This window comes from Xenia sp. Carnegie-2017, unplaced genomic scaffold, assembly GCF_021976095.1.
Source record: "Xenia sp. Carnegie-2017 unplaced genomic scaffold, XeniaSp_v1 HiC_scaffold_2, whole genome shotgun sequence".
Classification (NCBI taxonomy): Eukaryota; Metazoa; Cnidaria; class Anthozoa; order Malacalcyonacea; family Xeniidae; genus Xenia; species Xenia sp. Carnegie-2017.
Window position 1 is genome coordinate 2,002,573 of NW_025813482.1, and position 25,457 is coordinate 2,028,029.

Here is a 25,457-nt window from a genome sequence, read left to right on the forward strand (position 1 = left end):
GAGACATGTCCAAACTTGTGACGACACTTTTTTAATAGAAACAACTATTCTGTATGATGGTTTCCAGGCCAGGTGGCGACGCTAAGTTAACAATTATTTGATGAGGCTGAACTGGGCTGAACATGATATCAAGAATTTTTGAGAGCTCGGTCAATGTTATCCGCCCCATGTTGAATTGAAAATGTTGATCCTCGAAATATAGTCTTGTGCCCAATTTACATAAATTCTGTACGAAACTGCCTTCCATCTCTATTTTATGTACATGATTAAAAAAGCAAAGAATAGGAAATGAAAAGCAAGATTTTTCATTACACAGTCGGCAGATGTTTAAATTTAAGGGGTTAAATGTGTTTATCTGAAGGTTTGTAATATATGTGACCAACTTTGCAATTTGATTATCCAACCAATCTTCAGGGCCGGATTTACCTAAAGGCTTACGTGGTTATAGCCTAGAGGCCCACAATTTGAAGGGCCCATGCCGCAGCTCGCACTATTCTTTGATAAGCCGTATTTTGTGTGCACAAAAAATATGAGTATGTTAACTCATATATCAATTTATGGACGAGTCAGGTTTGGTTAGTGTTTTCCCTGATGTGGGAGTTTGCTTTCGCATCTACCATAATGGTCACAAACTATGGAGATAAACGATTATTTTCAATGGGATAAATGGTCAAGTGTGATTGTGGGACTTTATACAAAGAAAGGCTACATTTTGATAGTACTTTGTGCATTAAAAGTAAGGACGCGTGAAGCCACAACATCGATAAGATTATTCTATACAGATTGCAAAGCAGATGTCACACAGTGCCATCATTGGGTCAATGAAGGGTAAAGACGTCATATTTCGTTGTCTTTGTCTCTGGCCGTCCCTCTCCTCAGTTAGCCTGTATATCGAACAAAGGTAAATCCGGGACTGCCTATATTCATCTGTACGTAGACTCATGGATGACCGACGGAAATTGTGGTTACGAAGAGGGAGGCAGTTGACTGATGGGAATGACCATCTTGCTTTGCTTTTGATATTAATGTACATTTGAGTTCCTCTCAAATGTTAAAATAACATTACTTTAAACAGTGTCTCCAAGCTAAAGACTACATTTTGTGTCCGATCAAACGCCAAAAGAGGCGATATCTTTGCACTTGTTATCGAGTAATTGAAGGAATAGCTATAAGTAAATTTCTCTAAACTTTGAAACTGCTTCTAATGACATTTATGCGTGAATTTCATTGCATTAGAAATGGAAAAAACTCGAATTTCGAGTATTATTTATTAAAACGCCCAGTTTTTCACTTTTAATGGAAGTTTTCATTCCCTTATTTGTTTTATATTCTTGTATGAATATTCAAATGTGCCTGCAGTTTCCAGTTGATTCAAATAAATTCCAATGAAAAAACGACAGATCGTATGAACATGATTAATACTGTGTATTTACAACATATATTTATGACTTTATAATGACGTCATTTGTTGCGTGTCACGTGTGTTTGGCCAACGATCGAAGACAAAATTTGCTTTGTTTAGTAAATGAAAAATATTTTTTTGTTTTTTTATCAAGTTTGAAGTTATTCATACCATTTTTGCTTAAAAATAATCATGATGATACGGTGGTGGCCACCATACTTGAAAAAAGAACATGTACCCGCGTTTGAATGTGCCATTGAATGGGGAATGAATCCGTCATGTTTCTGTTTGATAAACATAGTCTATAGGAGGAGGGGGCAAAGGGGCAGGCGTCTTCCCACTCCAACTGTCACAAAAATTAACGTAAGTGAGGAATCTTGGAAAATAGTAGTAAAGACTCAGGCAATCTGAAAAATGTTGCATATTCTTCCCAACAGTTGGGCAATGTTGGTGTATGCTTTTGCCTGTATGCCTTTGATGATAAAGAGTCGGAACTTGTCTGCCATATTGTTATCAAAGTAAACAATCCCTTATTACTTCTCGTATAAGTGAATCAGTGCTCTCGTTCAATAAATGATCAAACATTCGATTTTTTATGTCGAAAGCCGAAACAAGTTTTAGAGCGTGTATGGTCCATCTGCTTTTGACAGTTTGTAAATAACATATGGTTTGCTTAATCTCTTAGGACAAAATTTTATTAGAAATATATTATTGAGGAGAAATTGTCAATAAATGAAGTAAACAATTCAAAATATGAAAAGAATACAACACAGTTTATAGAAACAGCAGGCGTTCGTATGAAGTTGTAAACATTAATAACTCCATACATACATTTCGTCAAAATAATACAGTTTTCTAAACCTCGAAAGGAATGAAAGTTCACTTGAGTATCGCAAATCTCCAACTTCTTGTCTTGACTATAAATCTGTGAGTCTTCCATATAGTCGATAAAGTATTTGTTGTGGTTGAAATGCTAGGCAACATTTTAATGTTTAACTCTTGTTCTTATAAAGCTCATGACAATTATACGCCTTTTTAATAAAGATATCCATGCCAATTGCCAAATATAATGTACACAATCCCACCATGCTCCGCGGCTATGCAAAGCAATAAACCTGTACATTATCAACAAATTTTGCAATACTATAGCTCGTTTTTTTTGCGACGTCAAACTTTGACAAATTTTTTCACAGTGGCATATTAGAGCAATTGCTTCTCAATTTTGTTAAAAGTGAATACAGTCATCTTGTTACGTTGTTCTTGGATATATTCATTTTTAATAGTCGTTTGCTGGGACCTATTTGTTTCGCTTATAAAAATTTAACCCGCTTGTGTTCTGTTTTCGGATTTTCATAATTTTATTTTATAATCACTACTTCAATTTCTTCTTCTGATAAAGAGAATCAATAAATTGATGAATTGAAACGTGGCTATGGCTATGTATTAATCGGCAATAACGTTCATACCACAGCAAACTTTAAGAAATTCTTTTAGTTTTCTAAGGAAGTTGTTCTATTCGAAATGTGCTTGGAATAGACTAGCCAAATTAGACATCTCGTATAAATGAAAGTCGTCGTTTGAGTTGAAGAGAAATCGTGTCTTTTTTCAAATTCGATTCAATTTTTTTTCGTTATTAGTTCTAGCAATTTTGATTGCATTAATGCTTGGATAGAGGTTAAACATAAACAGCTTGAATAGACTAAAAAACCGCGCTTTGCTTCAATACTTAATTTCGATCAACAAAAATATTACACAATTCATGAATTAAAAGCGCGGTGGACTATGAAAGAGATTTGCAAAAACACCTGCTTATGTCCTGTGATAACGCATGATTCAATCAGTATTAAAAACATACAAAGAAAGGTATATAAATCATATTAAAGTAGTCCTCTTATCAAATTCAATGATATTGCAAAGCATTGAATCTCAAACAGTCATAAAAAATAACATTCAAGAGGCCTCTTTCATTTAGCAAATAAATTCATGTAATTTCTTTGAACAGTTTGTCATATGATGCAAAAATGCCTTTTTCTTAAGCACATGTGAAATATCTTCGATGCGTATTGCAACCATTGTTTAAATAGATAAAGTGGGCCTGACATTACGAAAGGAGACTTTTTGAAAACCTTTAAAACTTTCCTAATACTTCCCACACTTTGTCAGACATAATTTCAATCATACTAAACTTGATTGACCAATGAGTAGGCTGCAGAATGCATCTTTTATTAGTTGGTTGATCATTTATGCTAAAGATTAATATATTTGGGCTGTAAAATCATACTGCAAATTGTTTGTAATAGCCGTTGGTGCATGTTATAGAATACAAAAACCAAGAACTTTGTTCTGATAAATTTTAACGAATTCTTTTTGTCAGCAAAAATACGTTTGGGCGAAAAATATTTATGACGTGAAAACACAACTATTTTAGTATGTCAGAAATTTGAAAATAAATAAATTAAGAGTGATGTAATCAAATAAATAGCGAACTTCAAGTGTGCATGTGTTTATCAAGTTAGATTTCACGTCGCTTTGTTCATATATCACTACTCACACAACTCGCTTTGCACGATTATAATTTAAACATCTTCCGTTATCACACCTTATTTTGTTTGAAGTGTTTAGCTAGTAACTTAGCGAAATTAAATTTCAAACATGATTCCAGAATTATCTTACGAGCACTTTCCATTCCACGTTTTAAAGGTACAGTACATTCGTGCACTTGTGACTTTCGTATAACTTTATTTAACTTTTTCTATTATTAAATTCCAGGAGTTATCCTTTGTTCATTCCAAACAAGAAAAACAGCACGGAAAGTTAGGAAATCCCAAAGAAGAGATGGGACTGACGAAGGAGTCGTTAGGTATAGATTATGTATTATTGTATAACAATACGAACAATGATGATAATTATTGCAATGCATGAATTCTACTGTAATTAACTTTATAATTTGAGTATTTTTTCTGTAGAACTTTTCGAAGATTTGTCGCAAATGCAAGAACACTGGATGAGTGAAGGTACTTTTTAACTGTTTGATGTGTTCAAATAAGAGTTCAAGTACTTAACTACTTGGAGAGCACAAACACTAGCAAAAACGTATTATAAAAAAAGATATGTCTTCATGAAGTATCTTAAAATCTTTCTTTTCTATTATGTATTTATTGTCAAATATATCGTGGTGTTGTATGTTGCAGTACGAATGACAGACACAATTGTCAGTGGCAAATTGGACTCGAAATTGAATTCACGCTTAGAAAAATGTCACGAACAGGAAAAAGTAGAGGGTAAATAGTGTTGAACAATTTTATGATTTTCTTACTTGTGAAAACAAACAACGCTCAGTGAAAAGAGGCCATTTGAACATTCATACATTTACTGATCTGCTTTTGTGTGGCCTATACTGTCCTTACATACATTATGTAAGAAAGTTTAACTTTTCTCTAGAAGATAGATAATTTGGGCGCTTCTCTTCCCTCGTTTGTTATTACTCATCAATAAACCGAAACTTTACGAAGTATGATGAAATCGAATGCATTTATGATTTTGAGATTAATACTGCCTGCCTAATTGATGATGCAGCTTGTATTTTGCCTTAAATGCTTCATCGAAAAATTACATGAGATCGGTCAGCTGCTTATGATGGTTGCATCGAAGGATTGAAAATGATCACGTGTTATTTATGGATCATAGACTATAGCGAAGCTCAAGATAAGTTTAGATTAGTTAGGGCCACTGTTAGCCGCCTATCGAACATCGTCTTTATTGCCATGTTTTTATTGACTAGCAACTTCGTGTAGTTGTATTTGCCATATATGTAAGCTTTCAGCGCTACCACGCAAATTTTAGAGTCGAAATTTAATTACAGTGATTGAAGTTTAGAGCTGAGTTTGTGATTAATAAAATAAAGAGATAAGAGAAACTACATCACAGTCTAAATTTCGTCTCCACCTGTCTCTATGCCAAATATCTTGAATGAAACGATCGTCATAGGTTAATTAATGTAATCTAGAACATATAGAAGATAATGAATAGAACTTTCAAAACATGTTTTATCAAATAGATAATTTTGAAATGGATCACGCAAACAAAGCGCGTGATAAGCTGGTGGCACATTATAGGAAAATTTTTCGTTTTTACTGATGTTGAGGACCGTCCCCCCATTAATTTGGCGAGAGTTTAGCTGTGCCAAAATTGCTTTCTCTTGAAACTAAATTGCTTGATGTCTTAAGTGAATTGCTTTCAAATGAAATTTTCTGGGGCACAACTAAATATGTGAATAACTCTTTCCTCTCTCCCAACTAACGTTATAGGGATGGTCCTGGTGATGTAGAACTGGGAACATGTTCAATGTTAAAAATTATCTCGTCATTTGAAATTGATGTAAAGTTTTAGAAACGTCTATGCCTTATTGTCAGCTTTTCCTATAATTTTCTATACAAGCTGTGCTCTCCTAAAACAACAACCTCTGTCGATTATTAAGCTACAAACGTATTCTTCAAAAAAATTTTTTTGAAACGTCGACAGTACGTAGGAGTTTTTGGTTATAAGTTTGTTTTTGTTGGTCGTTGTTGTGCATGAAATGTTTGCCCACAAAAGATTACATCATTGCAAAATTATTTCAATGTCATAGTAAGTGATGGTTTCAAGACTAACGCCTACTGTCTGCCATTTAATATATTCACATCAAGCTTATCCCATTAAAAGACCATTAAGTCGAGCAAGCCTATTGATGTACTTCATCTTGGCACTTATTTGAGATAACACTGTGTTTCGCTCGTTTGTTGAATTACGCAATCTTTATTGTATAAATAGAAAGTTGGTCAAAAGAAACGATCAAAGTGGAAAGTAATGATTCACTGGAGAGCTGTAGTCAACAGAACAGAACAATGGACTTAAACAATAGTCTGTCATGGTTTGAGTTTCATCCACGTTATCAAACTACAAAGACAACTGGAGATCAAATGGCTGGTCACACATTGAAAACGAATATGACCAGGTGTCATAATAGGGCTTCACATGAACCATCAAGCTCTTTTAACGATGTAAAAGTTGAAAAACTCAAGCACTGTGACCAGTTTAGAGGTAGAATCATTGTTTGCACTATTTAACACCTATTTTTCTTATATTCTCGTATATATTCGTCATAATCATGAAATTGAATGCGTTAAATTTTCTACAACTGTTGAAACATATTGTACTAAAGTTATATATAGATGTATAATGTGCAGACTTTGATGTTTTCTAGGTCAGTATAACGAACAAGATCAGATCGGTTACATGTGCGACATAAGTTCACCTCGTATTGCAGGTAAATTCTAAGTATTCTCAAGTGTATGCTCTAAAATAATGAAATATGTGCTTCGTTGTTTTAAATCCACGAGGAATTCGATTTGATTTTTCAGTCCTGAACAAATAGCCAATTATCAATAGATCAATAATCATCGTCAAGTTTCTTTGTCAAATATTACTGCCGGACTAGAAAATATTCCTTAAAACATCAGGAATGTAGTTTTATGCTTAAAACATCAGGTACGTAGCTTTTAGCTGCGTGTACTTACTACGTCTACACATCTTTAGAGAACTTGAGGTAAATTTGAATGCCAATGATATCATGTCGACAATTTAAATTTTTATCGTAGTCTAATTCTCTTTAGAGAAAATATGACATACATATAGGAATACATTAAGTAATATTTAAATGTACGACAGCAAATAACAGACGATGTGCGTGTTGTATAAATAATATAATTACTGTGTTATCTCTCTTTAGTGACAGATGTTTCTTCGTTAACTTATATTCAATCTTTCAACTCTTTGGGCAATTAAAGTGCGGGCAGCGATTATTACATAAACTATAAAGTAAATTTGTTTTGCTTTTTTGTCGAAGTGATTAAACGACAGAGCTGCTTAATCCTATGTATTAATTTGTCATAATCGAAAGAAAATACTTGAACAAAGGTTGGTTCATGTTTTTTTATTGGAATTTTAACATGTCCTCGAATGATGACAAAGAGATTCGTTCATTTCCCTAAATAAATATGCAGAATAATAGCAATGGTGGTACTTCAGCCACTTTTAATGGTTATACTTCATGATATTAGATCGTTTTTAGTCTTAAATAATAAGTTTTTAAGACTTAAAGACGCCATTACTATCGTTGGAGTCTCTCATTAATGTATGAAGTGTGCGACAGAATTAAAATTTGACATCTGAACAAAAACTAATATGTTAATTGCGTTGTAGTTCATATGCTATCCAGGTAATCCTATACAAGGATTATGGAAAAATTAATGTACGTAATTTACTTTAATAATGAAACAGAGACTTTGTAGTGGTGACAAACTTAAAGATAGATTTCAAAATAGCAAATACCATGGTGAATGGTGATAATAACAATGTAATAGTTCTTATAACAGTTAAAACAGTTCTTTTAAGAACTATTGCATTGTTATTATCACCATTCACCATGGTATTTGCTATTTTGAAATCTATCTGTAATTTACTTTGTGGATATTCATCTTTAGCACGCTATAGCTTAGATATGGATAGTGACATTTTAATCGTAATAGAACCTTGTTAAATTATTTTCAAGAAATAAACTTTGGTAATCATCGTTATTGAAAAAAATGCTATCCTTGGTTCCTGGTTTCGTGCATTCGGTCCATATCTATAAGACTAATCTTATAAAGTAACATTTTACTATTTTTGCTGACTAAACTCTTGCCATGAGTTGATTGGAAAGATGGCACAATTTGAAAGGTTATTTCGTTCGACACAAACGATAATATAGCATGTCATAATTCTAAGCTTTTGCAAAATTTTCCAGCTCATTAGTACGACTACAAGAAATAACACATGCCACTTAATTGTGTTGCATACATCTTGACTCTGAAGATGACTACCGGTAAAGATGTCGATCAACACAAACACCAACAGTTCTGAGAAGGACTGTTTTAACTTTATAATTGATATGAAACAAAAAATTTGAAGAGTACTTTCGTTCAGTTTTTTATACCTAAAAATAACTTTCGTTTGTTTGTCAAAGTGAACGTCTTAACTCATAATGAATGAAAAGTATAGATAAATGTTGTTTCACAAATGCCTTTGTTATTAGGATCGTGCCAAGAACGTTAATTTCGTTTGAAAAAATTTCACTAAAGAAATTAAGCAATTTACGTTCAAAAGAAATTAGTTGGGGACAACTGATGAATTATTATTACAACGTTATGTTTGCTCTGTCTCAAAACTATTCAAACTGTGTTTACTCGTATTGCTAAAGACCGTTATTGACATTTCTGAAAAATTATTCTTTATAAAAGAATTCAGCCAAAAAATCATGCTGAATTTGGCGTAGTGTTGTCGCCAGCTCACAAGTGTCTAATCCTGGTTAGCCGGTTACACGAAGCCTAGATAGCGTAATCCATTGGATATTGAATTTTTCAAACGGTTAAAAAGCCTCATAAAAAAAGAAAAATATATTATTTGAAATGACTAATCAATGAAAAAAATATTGCTCCTAAGATTACAAAATTTTACGTCGTAACGAAAATATACAAACACTTTTTTACAAGAATGAAAATTTTACCATCCAATGGATAACGCTATCCTATAGCTTCTTGCAACCTGCCTCAGCTGTGTATATTTGAGAACACAATCATCATTCATTTTATTAGAAATCTATTGTTTTTTGAATAATCAAACACCGAAATATTTACACAGCAGGGCTAAACAAACGGCTGTTCACTGCTTGGGAAACCATTTTTTTGCTCAATTTTTTGTCGAATTATTTTTGATAGGGAGCTGTGGATATGAGACGAAGACTAGTTCATTCTGTAAAGATACATTGTCTTTTTATGAGAGATATCAACGAAACTACACGGACTATAATGAACGTAAGAGTTTATGGTTGACACACTTTTACATCAATATATATAAAGTCAGTGCTAATTTTGTTTATAAGTCAGTCTTAATTGAAGTTCCACTTTTTTCGAAACTTTTGTCCAATGATGTATTTTTGAAACTTTTCCAAGTCAAAGGATGTGCGTTATCTTTTCAAAGCGAGACTCCACTAGTCCGGAACCGACATATTGGCTAGAGATTAGAATAAGATCAATTTTGCGTGTTGAATAGAAGACGGAATTATGTACTAAAATGTAGCATCTTAAAATAACATTTTTTCACTTAGAAAAACTTTACTTTAATGAAGAGACAAATTTAATGTTGGTTTTGTGATCAAACTCGTTTATAAAGCGCTCCTTGTAACTTTATAAATTGATAACACTGGTCAACAAAAAGAAACTTTTTAAAAGGTGTCTGATATTTTTTGACTGATTTACTATATTTTTGCTATGCTAAATCTAGATATAACATTCATTTTGCTCTCGGAGGTCAAATTTTTTTGCAAATTTGAATTTAAAATTATGCGACTTTAGTTATAATTTTTTAAAACAATGTTTTCAAGATTTACATGTTTTCAAGATGTTTCAAAACAAAATGTCAGTTTTTATGATAAAATTGCAGTATTCCAAGAAAGAATCATGTACACTTCATGTACAGCACATGTAACTAAAAATGAAAACTTAATGTTTGCATTATTACGGTCTAAATTTTCGTTTTTTTTTGATTGTCGCGAATGTTTTGTTGCTGGCACATCTCTTTTTAAATTCCAACAGTAGTCCGCCATCATCACCATGTCCCACCTTTCTCTTAAGTCATGGTGAAAGCGCTCTCCTTGCTCATCGCTTAAAGAGCCAAGATTTTCGGGATCAATACCAGCTTTTAATTTTTCAGTTGACAAATTGGGGAAGGTTTTACAACGAAACTGAAAACACCGTCCATCTTTATCCAAAGTTTTAGTGAATTGCCTTATCAAACCGAACTTTATGTGCAGTGGAGGAAATAAAATACGTCCCCTGTCAACTAGAGGCTTGTTTATCACATTTTTTTGCTCTACAACTAGCAAGCTCTTCACGTACTGGCCATTCTTTTTTCACGTAATGATGAGTACGATCCCTATTATCCCAGAGGCATAAAAAGTATGGGTATTTGGTAAATCCAGACTGTTGATCAAGCAAGAAGTTGACCATTTATAAGTCAACGCAAATCAGTCATTTATGTTGGTCATAAGAAATTTTTTCTAGGACGTACTTAATTGCTTCATGCTGTTCTTTTAATGTTGTGGAATGTGCCAATGGCACAGATGCAAATTGATTTCCATTGTGTAGCAACACACATTTCAAGGACCTTTTGCTGCTGTCAATAAAAAGTCGCCAGTCCTCTGATTTGTATTCAGGTACTCCAAGATGTTTCAGTAACTCTACTATGTCATTGCGATAGACTAGTTCTTTTTCTTGAGCAAAATATCTTAAAAATCCCTGGTGCCTGGTACGGAAGAAACTTACCTTAACTTTACCATTTAGCATGTTCTTGTCCTTTAAACGAGATGCAAGAAGTTCGGCAGAGTCTTTTGGCAAATTTAAATCGCGAACAAGATCGTTTAGTTCGTTTATGGAAAACAATTTTGGCCGCTCATCATTGTCATCGGGAAAGGATGCATCATCGGTAGTGGCAATGCTTTGAGTTTCATCCTGGCTACTACTGCTTTCTTCAATACTTGTATCTTCAAATACAAGTACGGGAATTTCTTCACTATAAGGAGTAGGGCGCATAGCTGACGGTAGATTGGGATACTCCAGTGTTGTGCGATTTTTTCTGTTAATTCCCATGACATTGATAGCACGAAAGTAGCAATCGGTTGCATGATTTAAGGCTCTCGCCAAATCATGGGTATGCCAAAGTTCATGGACTTTTGCGTGCCTTTGCTCCATTGACGGAGATGCTCTGTACATCTTTTGCAAACCATGTGAGGTGCCCAACGTTTGTCTTGATCGCCGAGCTTCATGCCAAAATATGCATAGTAAACATGCTTGATAAAGGTGGTGACAGTATTGCGATTTGGTGCAAGTGTGTATTCACCACAAACATAACAAAAAACATCTGGCTTATTTTTATTATTTCTACTTTTTATTATTTTTTACTTACATTAATATGTTGGTGTGTTTTAACAAGTTTTACCATTGAATTCGAGTATGGGCTAAATAAAGCCTTATTTTATCTTTAAATATCCCATAATAATCGCAAAACCTTAACTCCCTAATTGAAATTCAATCAATAATTGCTTATTCAAATGCTTTCTTCTTTGTATTGCTAGTGCTAAAAAATTTAAATTTGTTCAGATAATAGAACTTTAAAAGGTAAATGGTTAATACTTCTGTTGTACCTTTCTCGGGTAATTAAAAGTTAAAAAATAGAAAATTAACGATAGCTTAAAATCTCGACCTGACCCAGCAAAAATAGTGTTATTTTTGGACTCAGCACATCAAAATTGTCCAAAATCAGTTTACTAGACTGAGACACCAAATTTGCTGTTGACCAGTGTAATTCCAAATAAAATCCCATTGGATGTCGGCTAAATGAAAAGACTATTAACCTAAGAAGAAAGGCTCGGACAAGAATACGCAACAGTTGCATTTTTTAAGAAATTAAAAAGTGCTTTAAAGCTATCGTTTTCCCAGCATCAAATAATTATTCACATTTACGAGCAAGAACAGATTTGCCAAAAACATTATTTCCGGGGGGATGTCATAGCCTACATGAACTACCTTTCGCGATGGCCCTGAATATTCGAACACTACTTTATCCTCACTATATTAAAAATTTTCTATAATCGTCAATAATTGCTGATTTTTTATTGTATTCATTTACCAAAAACCTCGTGAAAAGGTGCCTGCAGATTTGCCTTTTATCGATTAGCTAACATTGGTCATTTCATTCATATCGTAGCAAAGCGATATGATCTTTACCTTCACAAATCATCAATATTTACAGCAACAGTGTTCATAGATATTAGGCGCCTTCGATTGCGATTTCTTGATTTATCTTATTTTAGGCTTTGTTTCACCGGATATGAAATATTTCACTAGAGATGTGACGGTGTATCCCGAGCACCGACCGTTTCAGCGACGAGGCTCACTACAGTTATGGCAATTCTTAGTCGTCCTTCTCGAAGAACCAAAATGTTCGCAATACATTACGTGGACTGGTCGAGGAATGGAGTTTAAACTCATTGATCCAGAGGAAGTCGCCCGCAGATGGGGAATTCAAAAGAACAGACCAGCCATGAACTACGACAAACTCAGTCGATCTTTGAGATACTATTACGAAAAAGGAATCATGCAAAAAGTAGCTGGAGAGAGGTACGTTTACAAGTTCGTTTGTAATGCTGAAGCTCTCTTCGGAATGGCGTTTCCTGATTCTCAGAGACCGTTTATTAAAGCCGAGTGTCGTAGTGCTAAGCCTTTGCTGAGTCCATCACAAACAGCCATTGCTTTACCGCATAATTTTCGTACAAAAGAGTACTATGAACATTCTTCTAGATATGTAAATAACACAGGATATTATCAAACCTCTTGGGAGCCATATCAAAACTGTGAAGGACAAACTATTGTTTACTAAGCTTGTACACATTTGAAAATATGTGATGTTAGTTTTCAAGAAAAGTAGGTACATTTTTATTTTACATGAAATTGTTCGTGCTAGCAAAGAAAATACATGGAAGCGAATATCCAGTCTTACATTAAACCTGGATTTATGTTCCGTCAGAATACTGTTTTTAGGAGTAAGGCCCGTTTCAAACGTCAAAATTTACTAGTACTGAATGCATTTTAAACAAAAGATAATGAGAAATTTTATCTTATTTTCTTGTCTTCGGTTCGGCGCATGTAAAGTCTGACGTTTGAAACGAGCCTAAGAATTAAAGACATTTTTTCAAATTGTTTTTGGTAAAATATACCCGTCTCCATATCCTTATTATATCGAGCAGCCTGCAGCTTTGGTTTATCTTAATCATTTGTGCTTTTTTGATTTGGGACTTCCACTTTGGAACAATATTTGCAGATTCGATTTTTTTTGACAAACTTCTTTTTGAAATACATGTTGTAAAGCAACGCGGAGATATGATTTTCAAGAGAAAAGTCAAGTGCGCAAATGTGTTTACTTCAGTAAAAGTTCAGCTGTTTCCACGAACAGCAAATTGCGATACATATATATTAGAAATTGTAGAGCATGTACTCAACATCTTGTTTTTCTTGAATTTCACATTTTTATGGTTGTAGACTTGGGCATTTGCCATTTTCTACAATCACGCACATAATTTATATTATATTTCATTGTGTAAAGAAGAAAAAATAATTGCAGAGAAAACTCAATAAACATTGCAAACTCACACATTTTCGTTAAAAATAATAGAATTAATTAACACAAATAAGACGTGTATACTTGTATTTATTTGGAGCTTAATATCATTAATATACGCAGTCAGATAAATAATAATAATCTTAGAAATATCTGCGTGTTTAAATTAATGATGACTATATACAGCATCAATAAAATATGTAAACTTTTTGTACCGTAAATAGCTATGTTTCACGAGTACATGCTGTGAATTACAAGATTCGGTTAAAAACAGTAAATAACGAACAAATGTGTAAGTGAATGTTTACAGGTCTAATTATAAAAACCATATCATGTGTAAGTTCGAATCTCTGAAAAACCTGCACATTCTTCTCACGCATCTACTGGCTATCTAGTACCGTAAATACTTGTCCATTGCAAATTTGTGACGTTTCCTTAGCAACAGTGACGATCATTTCCGAAAATCGCTCAATGAGTTCATTTGATGAAGGATTAAAGAAGTTCTCGCACCACACTGCACAGCATATGAAGCCACTGTTTTTCTTACACATCTCGTCCATCTTTCTCTACAAACGAAATACATTATCGTAAAATCTCAAATATCGATAACAAAGAATTATAAAATATACCAATGAGTGAAATGTTAAATGGTAAACATTGAATAACCATACCCTCAATTTTATCGTCATCTGTTCATCTCCACCACAAAGAGTAACAAATATATTATTTTTATGCAGTGTTTGTAAATGCCGGACAACATCTTCTTTTGGATGATTTTCCAACTGCATAGTAAGGTAAAATATTATAATGCATGTCAAAAATGCAGAATATAAGATATATGAACGCTCACATTATTGCCGTTGAAAAGAAATGAAAAATCCACTACAATGTTTACTTTCTCTAGATTCGTCATTGACTCGTTGTAATCGATAACCTACAATAAAAATATAAAGTTGATTTGGTATCTGTCTGCAAACGGGTAGCTACGTTGTACCTGGTCTTCAATCTTTTGCTTTCAATACACAATTATATTTACGTTGATTTGGCTTATTTCAAACTGTCTTTTCAATAAATTTGCGAGAATTGGCTGAGCACGACCATGCATGAACACAGCGCTTTGTCGTAAATTAGCTAAAAATACATAAAATGTCTACTTTATTACAGAAAATGTAGAATATATTCGTCTAGATGTAGAACATAATCATCTATATGTAGTATATGACGTAGATGGTAATATATGTAATAAATCTATGTGTAGTATAATGACGTATATGTACATTAGTATGTAAAACATATGTCGAAACATGTATGCGCTCAAAAAAATCGTCGTTTTTCTCAAATGTTTTTTAAACTTGCTGCTAATTAGAAATCATATTAGTATATAATGACGTACATGTACATTAGTATATGATGACGTACATGTACATTAGTATATGATGACATACATGTACTTAAGTATATAATGACGTACAGGCACAGTGTAAAATGACGTATGGTCATATATGCATGCTGTACTGTGTATTTTCATGTAGATGCAACATGATATAAGATAGAATATTTACTAAATGACGTTATTGATAACAGTTTTAAATAATTGACACTGGAGAAATTAACCTTTGATTATCCCTTCTGCAGCAAATAAGTCCTTCTTGTAAGTTACCTTAAAATTTGAGAGAATAGCAAATGTAACATAAAATGTATATATGTATGAGAACGTGTGTTCTGCATGTTCTGAAATATAATTTACTACCTTCCAAAGATAATCTGGGCCATCGATTAAAAATGCTGCAACATTGCAGTATTTTAAAGCTAGGTGTAAGCACTCCGTGCCGTAATCAATATCATGTTGAGAACACTAAGCATACAAAAATGTAAGTACAATGTAAGCGCATAAAATTATAAATTGCTGTAAAAAAGATGTTTTTGATGTTTCGTACTTTGTTATATGCGTTGAGAATAACGTCGAAGTGAAAAGCTTGAGGCATTTCGCTAGCAACAAACTTTGACCTAAAAATTAAAATTATAAAGATTGCCGGTAAAAGTGGAAATAAAACTCCTACTCAAAGAACTCGATATTGTTTTGTCCCATACCACCACACAATGTTCAAATGTTTTAGTCAATAGATAATTTTTCAGATTTTGGTTCATTTTTCAGAAAATGACCATAATAAAACAAAGGCTTTAAACTGTTGAGTAAACGCAATTGCCATGGTGAATGGCCAAACATTAGAGAAATTTGTGTCTCAAATTTTAAAATTTTCTGGTTTGCAAAAACAGTTCAGAACTCTTGACTTCCTCCTGTTTTCAGTTGGGTTTCTTGGTTTCCTTTGCGTTTTCAGAGATCTTGGGTTTCTATTGGTTTTCAAAACTCTTGAGGACTCTATAATTTTTGGTCATTCAGCATGTCGATTGCGCTTTTCAAGGCAAAATAAACATAATTTATCTTCTCTCAAAACATTTGCTTGAGAAACAGAATAAACGGTAATTCTAAAATTGTCCTAAAATATCGGGTCGACAATAATGGCTTCACATAAACAAAACTAAAAACAGTTGCTTTATAAACTAGAGAATGGACAGTAATAGAGTGTAAAAATGTGCCATTAATTCAAAAAGGCCAATTTTGTCGCAGTTTCATCGAATATTTTTCATTAGAATGTACAATAATATTTCCAAATGTTACCGATTGTTTACGTTTATACACCTTGCTGGACTGAAAGTTGACATTTTAATGTTTTATTACGGAGTACAAGGATTTCCAACAGCACGAGATATTTATATATATTTCCAAGTTCAAAGTTTAAAATCTTACTTAAAAATTGGACAAAAAAATGTCAAAGACATTAAAAAAAATCGTTTCAAAAGGTAACAATTTAGCTCCATGCAACCTTTTGCCTTAAAGTTGATGTTAAATTTAAGCCTGGCATTTATTTTGATCTCTAATCATTAGGGATGAATTTCGGGTATTTGCGGGACACGTGTACAATTACCACCATTGAAAAAGCCACTATACCTATTTTTTAGTTTTACGTAATTATTGCACAAGCTCTCTAAGGTCCCAAAATTAAAATTTTGCAAAAAAGTGCCACACTCATATAAAAGACATTTGTTATATTTCTAATGAAAAAAATTCGCCTAGTATAAAAGACAACAAAAATCATATTTAAAATCATATTTTCATGTTTGTAGATGTAGATCGTCCAGGTAAGTATATTCCTGAGAAGGACTGTTTTTGTTGTTGTTGACTGACGTTTCGACAACTTTAGCGGTAGTCGTATTCAGAGTTCATTTTTGACTGAAGATGACTGCCGCTAAGGTTGTCGAAACGTCAACAACAACAAAACAGTCCTTCAATAACCTGGACGATCTATTCTACAAACATGTAACGATACTCCCGGGTTCAAACCATTTACTGTAATCATATTTTCGTTGTATATTCCACAAAAATACAACTCCTGACGGCTGACATTCACAATACTCGCTGCACTTTATTTACAGAAATGTCGACAAATTTTCGGCAAACAATCAATGAAAAACTCATCTTTTACTGACCTGTCCAACGAATGACTGAGAAATCCATTCAGGTTTTTAGCTAAGACTGTTGACACTAAAGGTCTAACAACGCCACTGGCCTGTAAAGATAATTGCAGTTTTCAATCTTCAAGTTTTGCATTCAGATAGCCAACGTGTTAACGGTACAGCTTTTTCTTATAAATCTGTAATGTAAGGCTTTTCAAACTTCAAGCGTTGCTTTCATGCGGGCAAGATGCATATACATGATATAATGGTACAATCTCTCAGTGTCTGTAATACTGTATGGTATCGAGTGGGCAACGTGTACTGTGGGCAACGTTTTAATAGTAGCTACAGCCTTTTGGTATATCTGTAATGTAGAGTAAGTTTTGCAAACATTCAGGTGGGCAACAGAAAAGCATGGTACAGGTGTTTAGTTTCTATAATGAATGCTATCGAATGGGTAACGTGTAAATCGTACAGCCTTTTGGTATATCTGAAATGTATGGTTTCTTAAAGTTTTGCATTCGCGTAAGCGAGGAACGTGTACTGGCAGAGCTTTTTAGTATCAGTAATATATGGTTTCGAGGGCAACTCGGAAAAACGTCCAAGATCGAGTTTCACTGATTTAAAACAGTACAACTCCAAACAACAAACGCAAAAAAATCTTAGCAGGCGTTCTCTAAAGTTCATTTTACGGTTGACAAACACAAAAATAGAGTATAAAAATTGTAGCTCTGTTTTTTAAACTCTTAAAGTTGATTATGCAATTTTTTATATGATCAAATCTACATACATACATAATATTTAATCGCCTCTCTTACAAAGATAGCTATCGAAGCAAGTTTTAAATTGTTTCCCATGTTCAATGGAAAAATAAAAAAAGTTGCAAAATCGTTTGAAATTCTAGCTGTTTTAAAACATCGAAGGTCTACAACAGTCAAATATAAAATTCATATCTTCGTGCCACAATGCCACATTGTCATTAAAATACATTCAACTTCTTGTGTTGGTTTAGCAGCACAAAGCAACTAGTTTGGAGTCTGGACTTCATGGTTTGAAAAAAGATTGCTTAGGATCTATCTTGAATTTTCATACTATATATTGCTGCTTACACCATGTTTTTTAGCGGCAATCACAACTTCTTTTAATAAACTTTCTTCAAGAAACGGACGTACACCATCATGAACGATTACCTGGTATAGAATAAACAGTCAATGTTCTACCAGGCTGTTGCTTTTCATCAAATAAAAAGTCTTACGTTATTTCAACTTACTACATCTGGGCTTTTCTTGCAAGTGTCCAAAAAGTTGATACCGCTAAATATTGACCCATGTCTAAAAGAAAAGTGAATCCATAGGATGCGAAAGTTTTTAAATTAAAAATGTATTCTTAAGTACGCGTTTGTATGCAGGTGAATGTATGCGCTGTATAAATGAAAAACTCGTCGAAACATCTTAAAACTTTATTTCTGCTTTAAGTCCAGTGCTTAACAATTGCATTTGCCAACTAAATGAAACACTGATCAACAAAACGCATCATTAATATAAGAAAATAACAAACCCACCTGGTGGGCTTACCACTGACGCAAACTACTTTCCCGTATTTAAAGTTTCGAATAATCTAGAGCAAAAGAGCTTTTTATTCAAAATAAAATCAATTCATACGTTTTGTCGTGTACCCATCTTCAAATCGTCTTGAGCAAAGCGGAAATCTTTAGAGTTTGAAGATCTTTGGTGGACATGTTTGAAATTTCAACTTCATCTATGTATGTATTCCATTCTTTTTTAATTTATGGAACATTGCTGTATGTATTGTTTTTGGACTTTCAATATCATGGACTTTCAATTGAAGACAAAAATATTTGCAACGCATAATCACATAAAATGACATTTTTCTTAAATCTAAACAACACAATGTTGAAAACAAACAAGTTTTGCTATACATAAGTCAATTCTACTCAAGATATGCCTTCCTAAATCAGTGATAGTAATTTTGACATCATCATAAGAAAAACAAGTTCTTTTTAACTAACCACCCCCGACACACAAAAGGCACCCTTGTCTAAAATGCTTTCAATGCTCACTAGTCAGTGTCATAAATAAAAGTTTACCAACATTTTCTAAGTGCTGTCTTTGATGGTCGGCAGATGGACCAACTACAATGACTTTTTGTATCCAGGGAATTCTGAAAAATGAATATTTATAAAAATGCAACAAAGCAGTTTCTTATTAACTACATATGTGTCAGAATTTGTACACCTTCAAGGAATATAATTGCAAAGAGTAAAGACAACATTAAATTCTAAAATGTTTATAGTTTCCATTTGTTGTTGTAAGAGTGTTATCAACACCATGTTATTTGTTATAAGAGTGATTGAATATCAAAAATTGTATAAATACTAATGTTTCAATAAGATAGATAATAAGAGATAAGATAACATACTGCTCAAATGCTTCGATTGCATAACAGATGAGTGGTTTGTCTACAATCTGGAGATACTAATGAAAGAAAGTTTGAGAGAGCACTGGTAATTTATCTTGAGATACTACTGAAAAGAAGATATTAATTAGCATTCTTATGCTACAAAAGTTTTATATCTATATCCATGTGGTAAGTTAATTAAAAAAAAAAATAAATCCTTTCTAGCATGGGGAACTCGGGAAGTGTGTCTCTGGAATATAAGCATACCAAGAACCATTTTAAAGGCATATGAAAATAATTCTGTGTGTGCTGTAATGGAAACTAAATTTTTGTAGGCTTTCTTGCACAAAGGTGACTGCCTTAAACAGTTGTAAGTCAAAATATAATCATCAAATTTTTACAAAATCTCATGCACTAAATAAGTTGTATAACATGAGAAATATAAACAGTTTGATCTGGCTGCTTAATAGATGAATTCATCATTCTCAGCCATCATTTATTAAAGCAGAATAATTAGACAATACAATAATTGTAGATAATAGCTATTTTATGTTACCAAATGCAATGTAATGCAATGATTAGAATATGAAAACTACGAGTTCAATTTAATCTTTATCATCTAAAATTTACATGTAAAAATCTATTGTTTGTCTACCTGTTTTGGTGTTTCAGAACCCATTCTTTGACCAGTGCCAGCAGCAGGTATCACTACTGATACATCAAAATCAACCATGATGAAATTATAGTTGCTCATAACAGTAGAAATTATAGTTTTTAAGGCACGTCATTGCCAAAGAGACTAATGACAACACTCATTGAATATATTGGCTTTCTAAAAGCTGAATTGGCCTTTCTTTAGTTGATGAAAAACAAGGGACGGTTCTTCAATATTGTTGAGCGCAATTCACCATTTTTGGTGTATGGTACAATACAAAATAGAATTTTAAATAGTCTTTTATTTTAAAAAGAATAAAGTATAAAGAAGTGATGAAGTATCATGAAAATGACGGTGACTGGATTTTTGCGGGAAATTTAAACACGCGCGACTCTCGCGATTCAACGATATAAATATTAAATCATCATTCAATATCACAATTCAAATTCATTCAACTCTCAACAAAATTGTCAAGTGATCACAGTTTATCTCAAAAAGCCCACGAATGTAGTTTATACTATGAAAATACATTTTCAGTAAATTGAGACATTTTGTTTGGAGAATATTTCGTTCGGATGGTAAGAGAAAATGATGATTTTAATATCACTTCCAATTATTGTTTAATAATATTTTAATAGCCAATGAACTGAGGCTTCGTCGGTTGATTTTATAATAGTCTTTGTTGTATCATTTTTACTACAATCTTTATCTTTCTTTTTAGTCTTAATTATTTTTTTCCTTCTTTCAGCTTATTACTAAGTGTTTTTCCTGTGCGAACTATGTCATTTAATATGATAACACAAAATGGAGGGGCTCAGATTGCTAGAAGGGTTTCAAATTTTGTAAGAATCAGACTTGTTATGGTTTGCTGTGAACCATGAACTTTTCTTCAGGCTGACTGAAAGTCATCTGGGTAAATTTCTCTAATAATTCTGTCATAATTATACATATTATTTTAATATACTTAAGGCTAGGAAAGTCACCAGAAAATTGCCACCTTGTTTTGAAAAAGGAATGAGAGAGTCTGGTCTTGATGAGATGAAGTTTCCTGGGAAAATATATTATTGTTCACACATAGATGAATGTAATGTTATTTGTAATGAGCTGAGGTAAAACATTAAATTTTTGAATCAACATGATTTAGTATATCATTAGTTACATCATTACTTTTTTATTAGCTGGTCATGAAGCTTTTTGTTTTTTGTCTATTTCCAATGTTTGAAGAGTATTTCTTAGTTACCTTGGTTTTACGATATAATATCAATACAAGTTTTAAAATTGTGCTGTTTTACATAACTACTGACTACAAAAAAGTAGCATTTTGAGAATGTATATGTTAAAATATTACAATTGTAGGAATGATGTTGAGTCAGTTGGTTTTGATATTGAGTGGAAAGTGGCATTCACAAGTGAAGTTAGAAAAACTGCTTTGATTCAAGTGTGCCCTTCAAAAAAGATTTGCTATCTGTTTCATCTATCAATGATGAATAGTAAGTACATAGACTGTGTCATGAATCATTTGAATCATTGTTTGTGTGCATTACAGAATTACGTATTATAGCCAGTCGCAAACTCCAAGAGATGAGGGAGGGAACATTCTGCTGTTCTCTTTAACAATAATTTTCAAAGAAATTGTTTCTTAGTACAAAGTTCTATTTAGGGAATAGTAAAAACTCTAGAGAATATTTTATATCATAAATTTGCTCAAAATTTGCGTTTTCAAGACTGCTAAAATCTGAAACAACTTTCATTATAGATTTCCCTTCTGAATTGAAATATATCCTTGAATGTGAAAATATCCTGAAAGTTGGAGTCGGAATACATAAGTAAGTATTTCAGCTGTTCAATTTTTTGCACATAGCCATTGGTCAGCAATGCACATATAGAGGAAATGGAAAATGGATGTGTGTTGTTTGCAAGTGGTTTGGTGGGCAAGGAATCTGGCTAATGAATGTGAAAAGGATGTAAGTTGTGGTGATCTGGGAACTGTGATAGTAGTGAGGTTTATTACGTTTTGATTAAGGACTGGAGTGTGTGAAAAAATATGTGTGTTTGTATGAAGATCTGGGATGTACATTCATCAACTTTTCAAAATATGGTCAGTAAAGTTGTACTAAATAGATGGTCATCGTTTTTTTGATGTAAGAAGTTGATAATTCAGTTCATCCATTCACTTTGGTGGACAATATCTGTCATTTATCATAAATCTTACTCACTTATGTATTATGATTTCCAAAAACTGTGACGCAGCTTTGTTGGTAAATCATTAATTTCACAGGGACTAATTGAAAAACACCTTTGTAATCCGAATGCTCATGGTTCGCAAGTATCACTCTGATAAATATAAAGGAGTGAATAACGTTTGATAGAGAGATTCAATGAAGTATGTGGCTAGAAGGAAGAAAGGGGAGATCAAAGTAACTCATGGTGATGAGACAAGAACAGAAGTTACTAGGAAAAATAAGAATGCATATACGCAAGGAGATATGTAAAAATGGGACGGAGGGGAACGAAGCTGCCTACAAGAACATAAAAAGTTGTGAAATAACATAATGGGACCTGAAAGAAAGCGATTGTATTATGAAGTTCAGCCAAAAATTTAGAATGAAAGTTTTGAAATAAAGTTAAACATGTGGCTAAATTTATAAATGAGAAGAATTGAAGCAATTGGTGGAAGGCCCAGTTTTGTGAATATGGTGAGAAAAAGAAAGCAAGAAAGTAGGCTTGTGGGTGATAAAAATCGTGAAGGATTCAGACAAGGCTACGCGTTTCATTAGAAGCTGGCAATGGACCATTTCTACCCGATACTTTCATTATTATCTACGTCCGTTTGTCGTATATCAAAATATTTGATAGTTTTCAATTCGTCTACTCCCTCTCCAAACATCCCCTGTCCAGTGGCGGATTACTAATTACATGGTCTGTAGGCTAAGACAAAGTTAAAGGCCTTTAAGCGATACCTATTCCTCTCACTAAGTTCAGTTTTCCTTTGCTTTGCATTTCCTGTTAGTAACTCTACAGGGTAAAAAAATGGGAAAAGTTCATTTTAAGGTTAGAACAAAATTTCAGAAATCATTGACATGAGGGAAATAGGAAAAGTTAAAACCTCATGAGTTCTGGGCATTTGACATTTGAAAGGTAGACAGTACGAAACCCATTTTTCCTCTGCATTCAATTGCTCGTTAGGTTTCAACAGTGTAAATTATCTTAGTTAAGCACATTTAGCTAGCCCGGAAAGCAAAAACCTTCAAATCCGTTCAAAACGTTTAACGGGCCTTTCGAAAGCCCTGACCTGTGGGCTTAAGCCTACTCAGCCTACTGTATAATCGTGCTTGCCCCAAAACCCCCTTCCCCCAGCAGCCCCTGCCTTTACAGATGGTGTTCCGCAGCCTACTGTCTTTCATGCGTCTGTTACTTTCACAAATAATGTAAACCTTGTTTAGGATATGATTTCAGTGGCCACCTTGTGGGTGCTTCTGTGCTATGTTTCATTTAAGAAGTAAAAGATGTTTACTGTGTGCATTTACTCGACGTTCGCACAAACGTCTCCAAGGTTTGCATAAGCCAGTACGAACACGAAAAAATCTTTTATCTCTATTATAAATCGACAGAAATGAGAAACAGACAAATTTAAAACAGACGTTTTAATGTTTCCTCTTACATTTATTGATGATTGATTTGCAATTTTTCTTTGATTGATTGATCAATTCAACTGATTGAGCTCAGATCTTAGCGTGATGGTTGTGGTGCCGATGTTGAAAGTGGAAGGTGGATGCAATCATGCAATTATGTAACTAGTTATGTAGTGTAATGGAGAGTGAAGCTGCTAGAACTGAGTACAACATGCTATGAATATTGAAGAAAAGATGTTAAAGAAGAGATTGTGGGTCATGGTGAAAATTGATAAAATGCAATTTGATTTTATACTAGGCATTGGAATAATATATGCAACCCTCAATTCGACGAAGTTAGAGCGTTTAGGCAAATAGAAGAAGGTGTGTTAGCCAATACTTCATGAGTTCTGAGCATTGCGTATTTTATAGTAGATAGTACGAAAGCCATTTTTCCTCTGCATTCAATTGCTCCTATGGGTTTTCATAAGCATGAAAGATATTTCAATGATACAAATTTGATTGTTGGGAATTAAATGGATGTTTGAGTTGATAATTCAACTTTTATGCAAGCGTAGGTGTCTGGTACTTGAATAATGCCAATTGCGATTAAAATTGTGTGGATTAAATGGGTGTGTGTGTGAACAAGTTCACGTACGCTTTCGACCTATTGGTACCAAGGAAATTTCTAATGACTTGAGCATTTCCTTGACTTCATTCTCTTTAGTCTTTTTACACAACTTGACTAGACACTGCAAATGCTTTCAAAATTCAGCTCGGTTTTTTTCATCCATTCATTTAGTGACATGCAGAAACTCAAGAAAGATTTTGAAATTAATGCCAATGGATATTTAGAACTTTCTGATTTTGCCAACTCCAAGCTTAAGTCATCTGAGAAATGGAGTTTAAAGGGACTTGTCCTGAACTTGGTGAGTTAATTCTGTTTATCATTGTGCATAAGAATTTGAAAGTAGAATTTGAAAATGTAAGGAATATTGCTTGCGACGTGAATAGTATTTTAACTTTTGAATGCTGCATTGGCATGTCTGCCAGTGTTAAACACATTAATACAGAAGTTGATATTTTCAACATGTAAACTGTAAATAGAAAAAATTCGGTATTACAATGCCGGATGGCCCACATTCTTTACACTTTTTATATTCGTACGAACACTCATGTCAACATCTTTCTCGCCTAAACTCTTAAACAAAAATGTGTCTTATTTATGAAATTTTTTTGACCATATGTCACCCAAGTACGTGCTTGCATGCATGTTCTGTGGCTTGGGTGCGAGGATGATTCGTGGATAATTTGTATTGCATGTAGGGTGTTTTGGTGGATGGTGGGGAGCTTTGTGCTTGCATAACTAAAATTTTTGTCGAATTCAATTCTGTCCAGATAATCTCCACGTAGCGTTTTATGGATTGTAGACTGTGGGCTTTTTTTAGGCTTGTAGTTTTTAGTGTAATGTTATAGTAAGGTTTTCTAAAAGTTCTAAAAGGCAGTGTTCTGGCTAAGTGCAACCTAGTGGAATTAAGTATCATATCGCCCCCGTTGTTAAAAAATTTGGAAACACACTATTGATAACATGCCATTTATGATTTTA

General features: G+C 33.3%; 3 protein-coding genes and 1 long non-coding RNA gene across 4 annotated transcripts; 2 read left to right on the forward strand and 2 right to left on the reverse strand.

Moving 5' to 3' along the window:
• Positions 1-3,858: 3,858 nt before the first annotated feature.
• LOC124440830 lies at positions 3,859-13,039 on the forward strand. The gene is made up of 8 exons (XM_046991274.1): positions 3,859-4,102; positions 4,172-4,262; positions 4,369-4,416; positions 4,594-4,683; positions 6,212-6,481; positions 6,645-6,707; positions 9,196-9,291; positions 12,348-13,039. Exons 1-8 carry the CDS (start codon positions 4,055-4,057, stop codon positions 12,911-12,913), a joined length of 1,272 nt encoding a protein of 423 aa, XP_046847230.1. The 5' UTR covers positions 3,859-4,054; the 3' UTR covers positions 12,914-13,039.
• LOC124440834 lies at positions 9,282-12,347 on the reverse strand. The gene is made up of 2 exons (XR_006946775.1): positions 12,262-12,347; positions 9,282-9,490 (listed from the first exon to the last, which is right to left on the reverse strand). It is a non-coding gene; the product is annotated as an uncharacterized LOC124440834 (long non-coding RNA).
• A 682-nt stretch (positions 13,040-13,721) lies between the features above and the next one.
• Positions 13,722-20,588, reverse strand: LOC124440831 (D-ribitol-5-phosphate cytidylyltransferase-like). The gene is made up of 14 exons (XM_046991275.1): positions 20,241-20,588; positions 19,607-19,662; positions 19,279-19,348; positions 18,729-18,784; positions 18,438-18,498; positions 18,277-18,357; positions 17,201-17,280; positions 15,589-15,658; positions 15,402-15,506; positions 15,266-15,311; positions 14,688-14,782; positions 14,502-14,585; positions 14,323-14,433; positions 13,722-14,217 (listed from the first exon to the last, which is right to left on the reverse strand). The coding sequence occupies exons 1-14, from the start codon at positions 20,337-20,339 to the stop codon at positions 14,032-14,034; spliced, it is 1,200 nt and encodes a 399-aa protein (XP_046847231.1). The 5' UTR covers positions 20,340-20,588; the 3' UTR covers positions 13,722-14,031.
• A 102-nt stretch (positions 20,589-20,690) lies between these two features.
• Positions 20,691-24,789, forward strand: LOC124440445 (Werner syndrome ATP-dependent helicase homolog). The gene is made up of 5 exons (XM_046990841.1): positions 20,691-20,818; positions 21,210-21,349; positions 21,597-21,730; positions 21,997-22,066; positions 24,654-24,789. The coding sequence occupies exons 1-5, from the start codon at positions 20,816-20,818 to the stop codon at positions 24,787-24,789; spliced, it is 483 nt and encodes a 160-aa protein (XP_046846797.1). The 5' UTR covers positions 20,691-20,815.
• Positions 24,790-25,457: the final 668 nt, after the last annotated feature.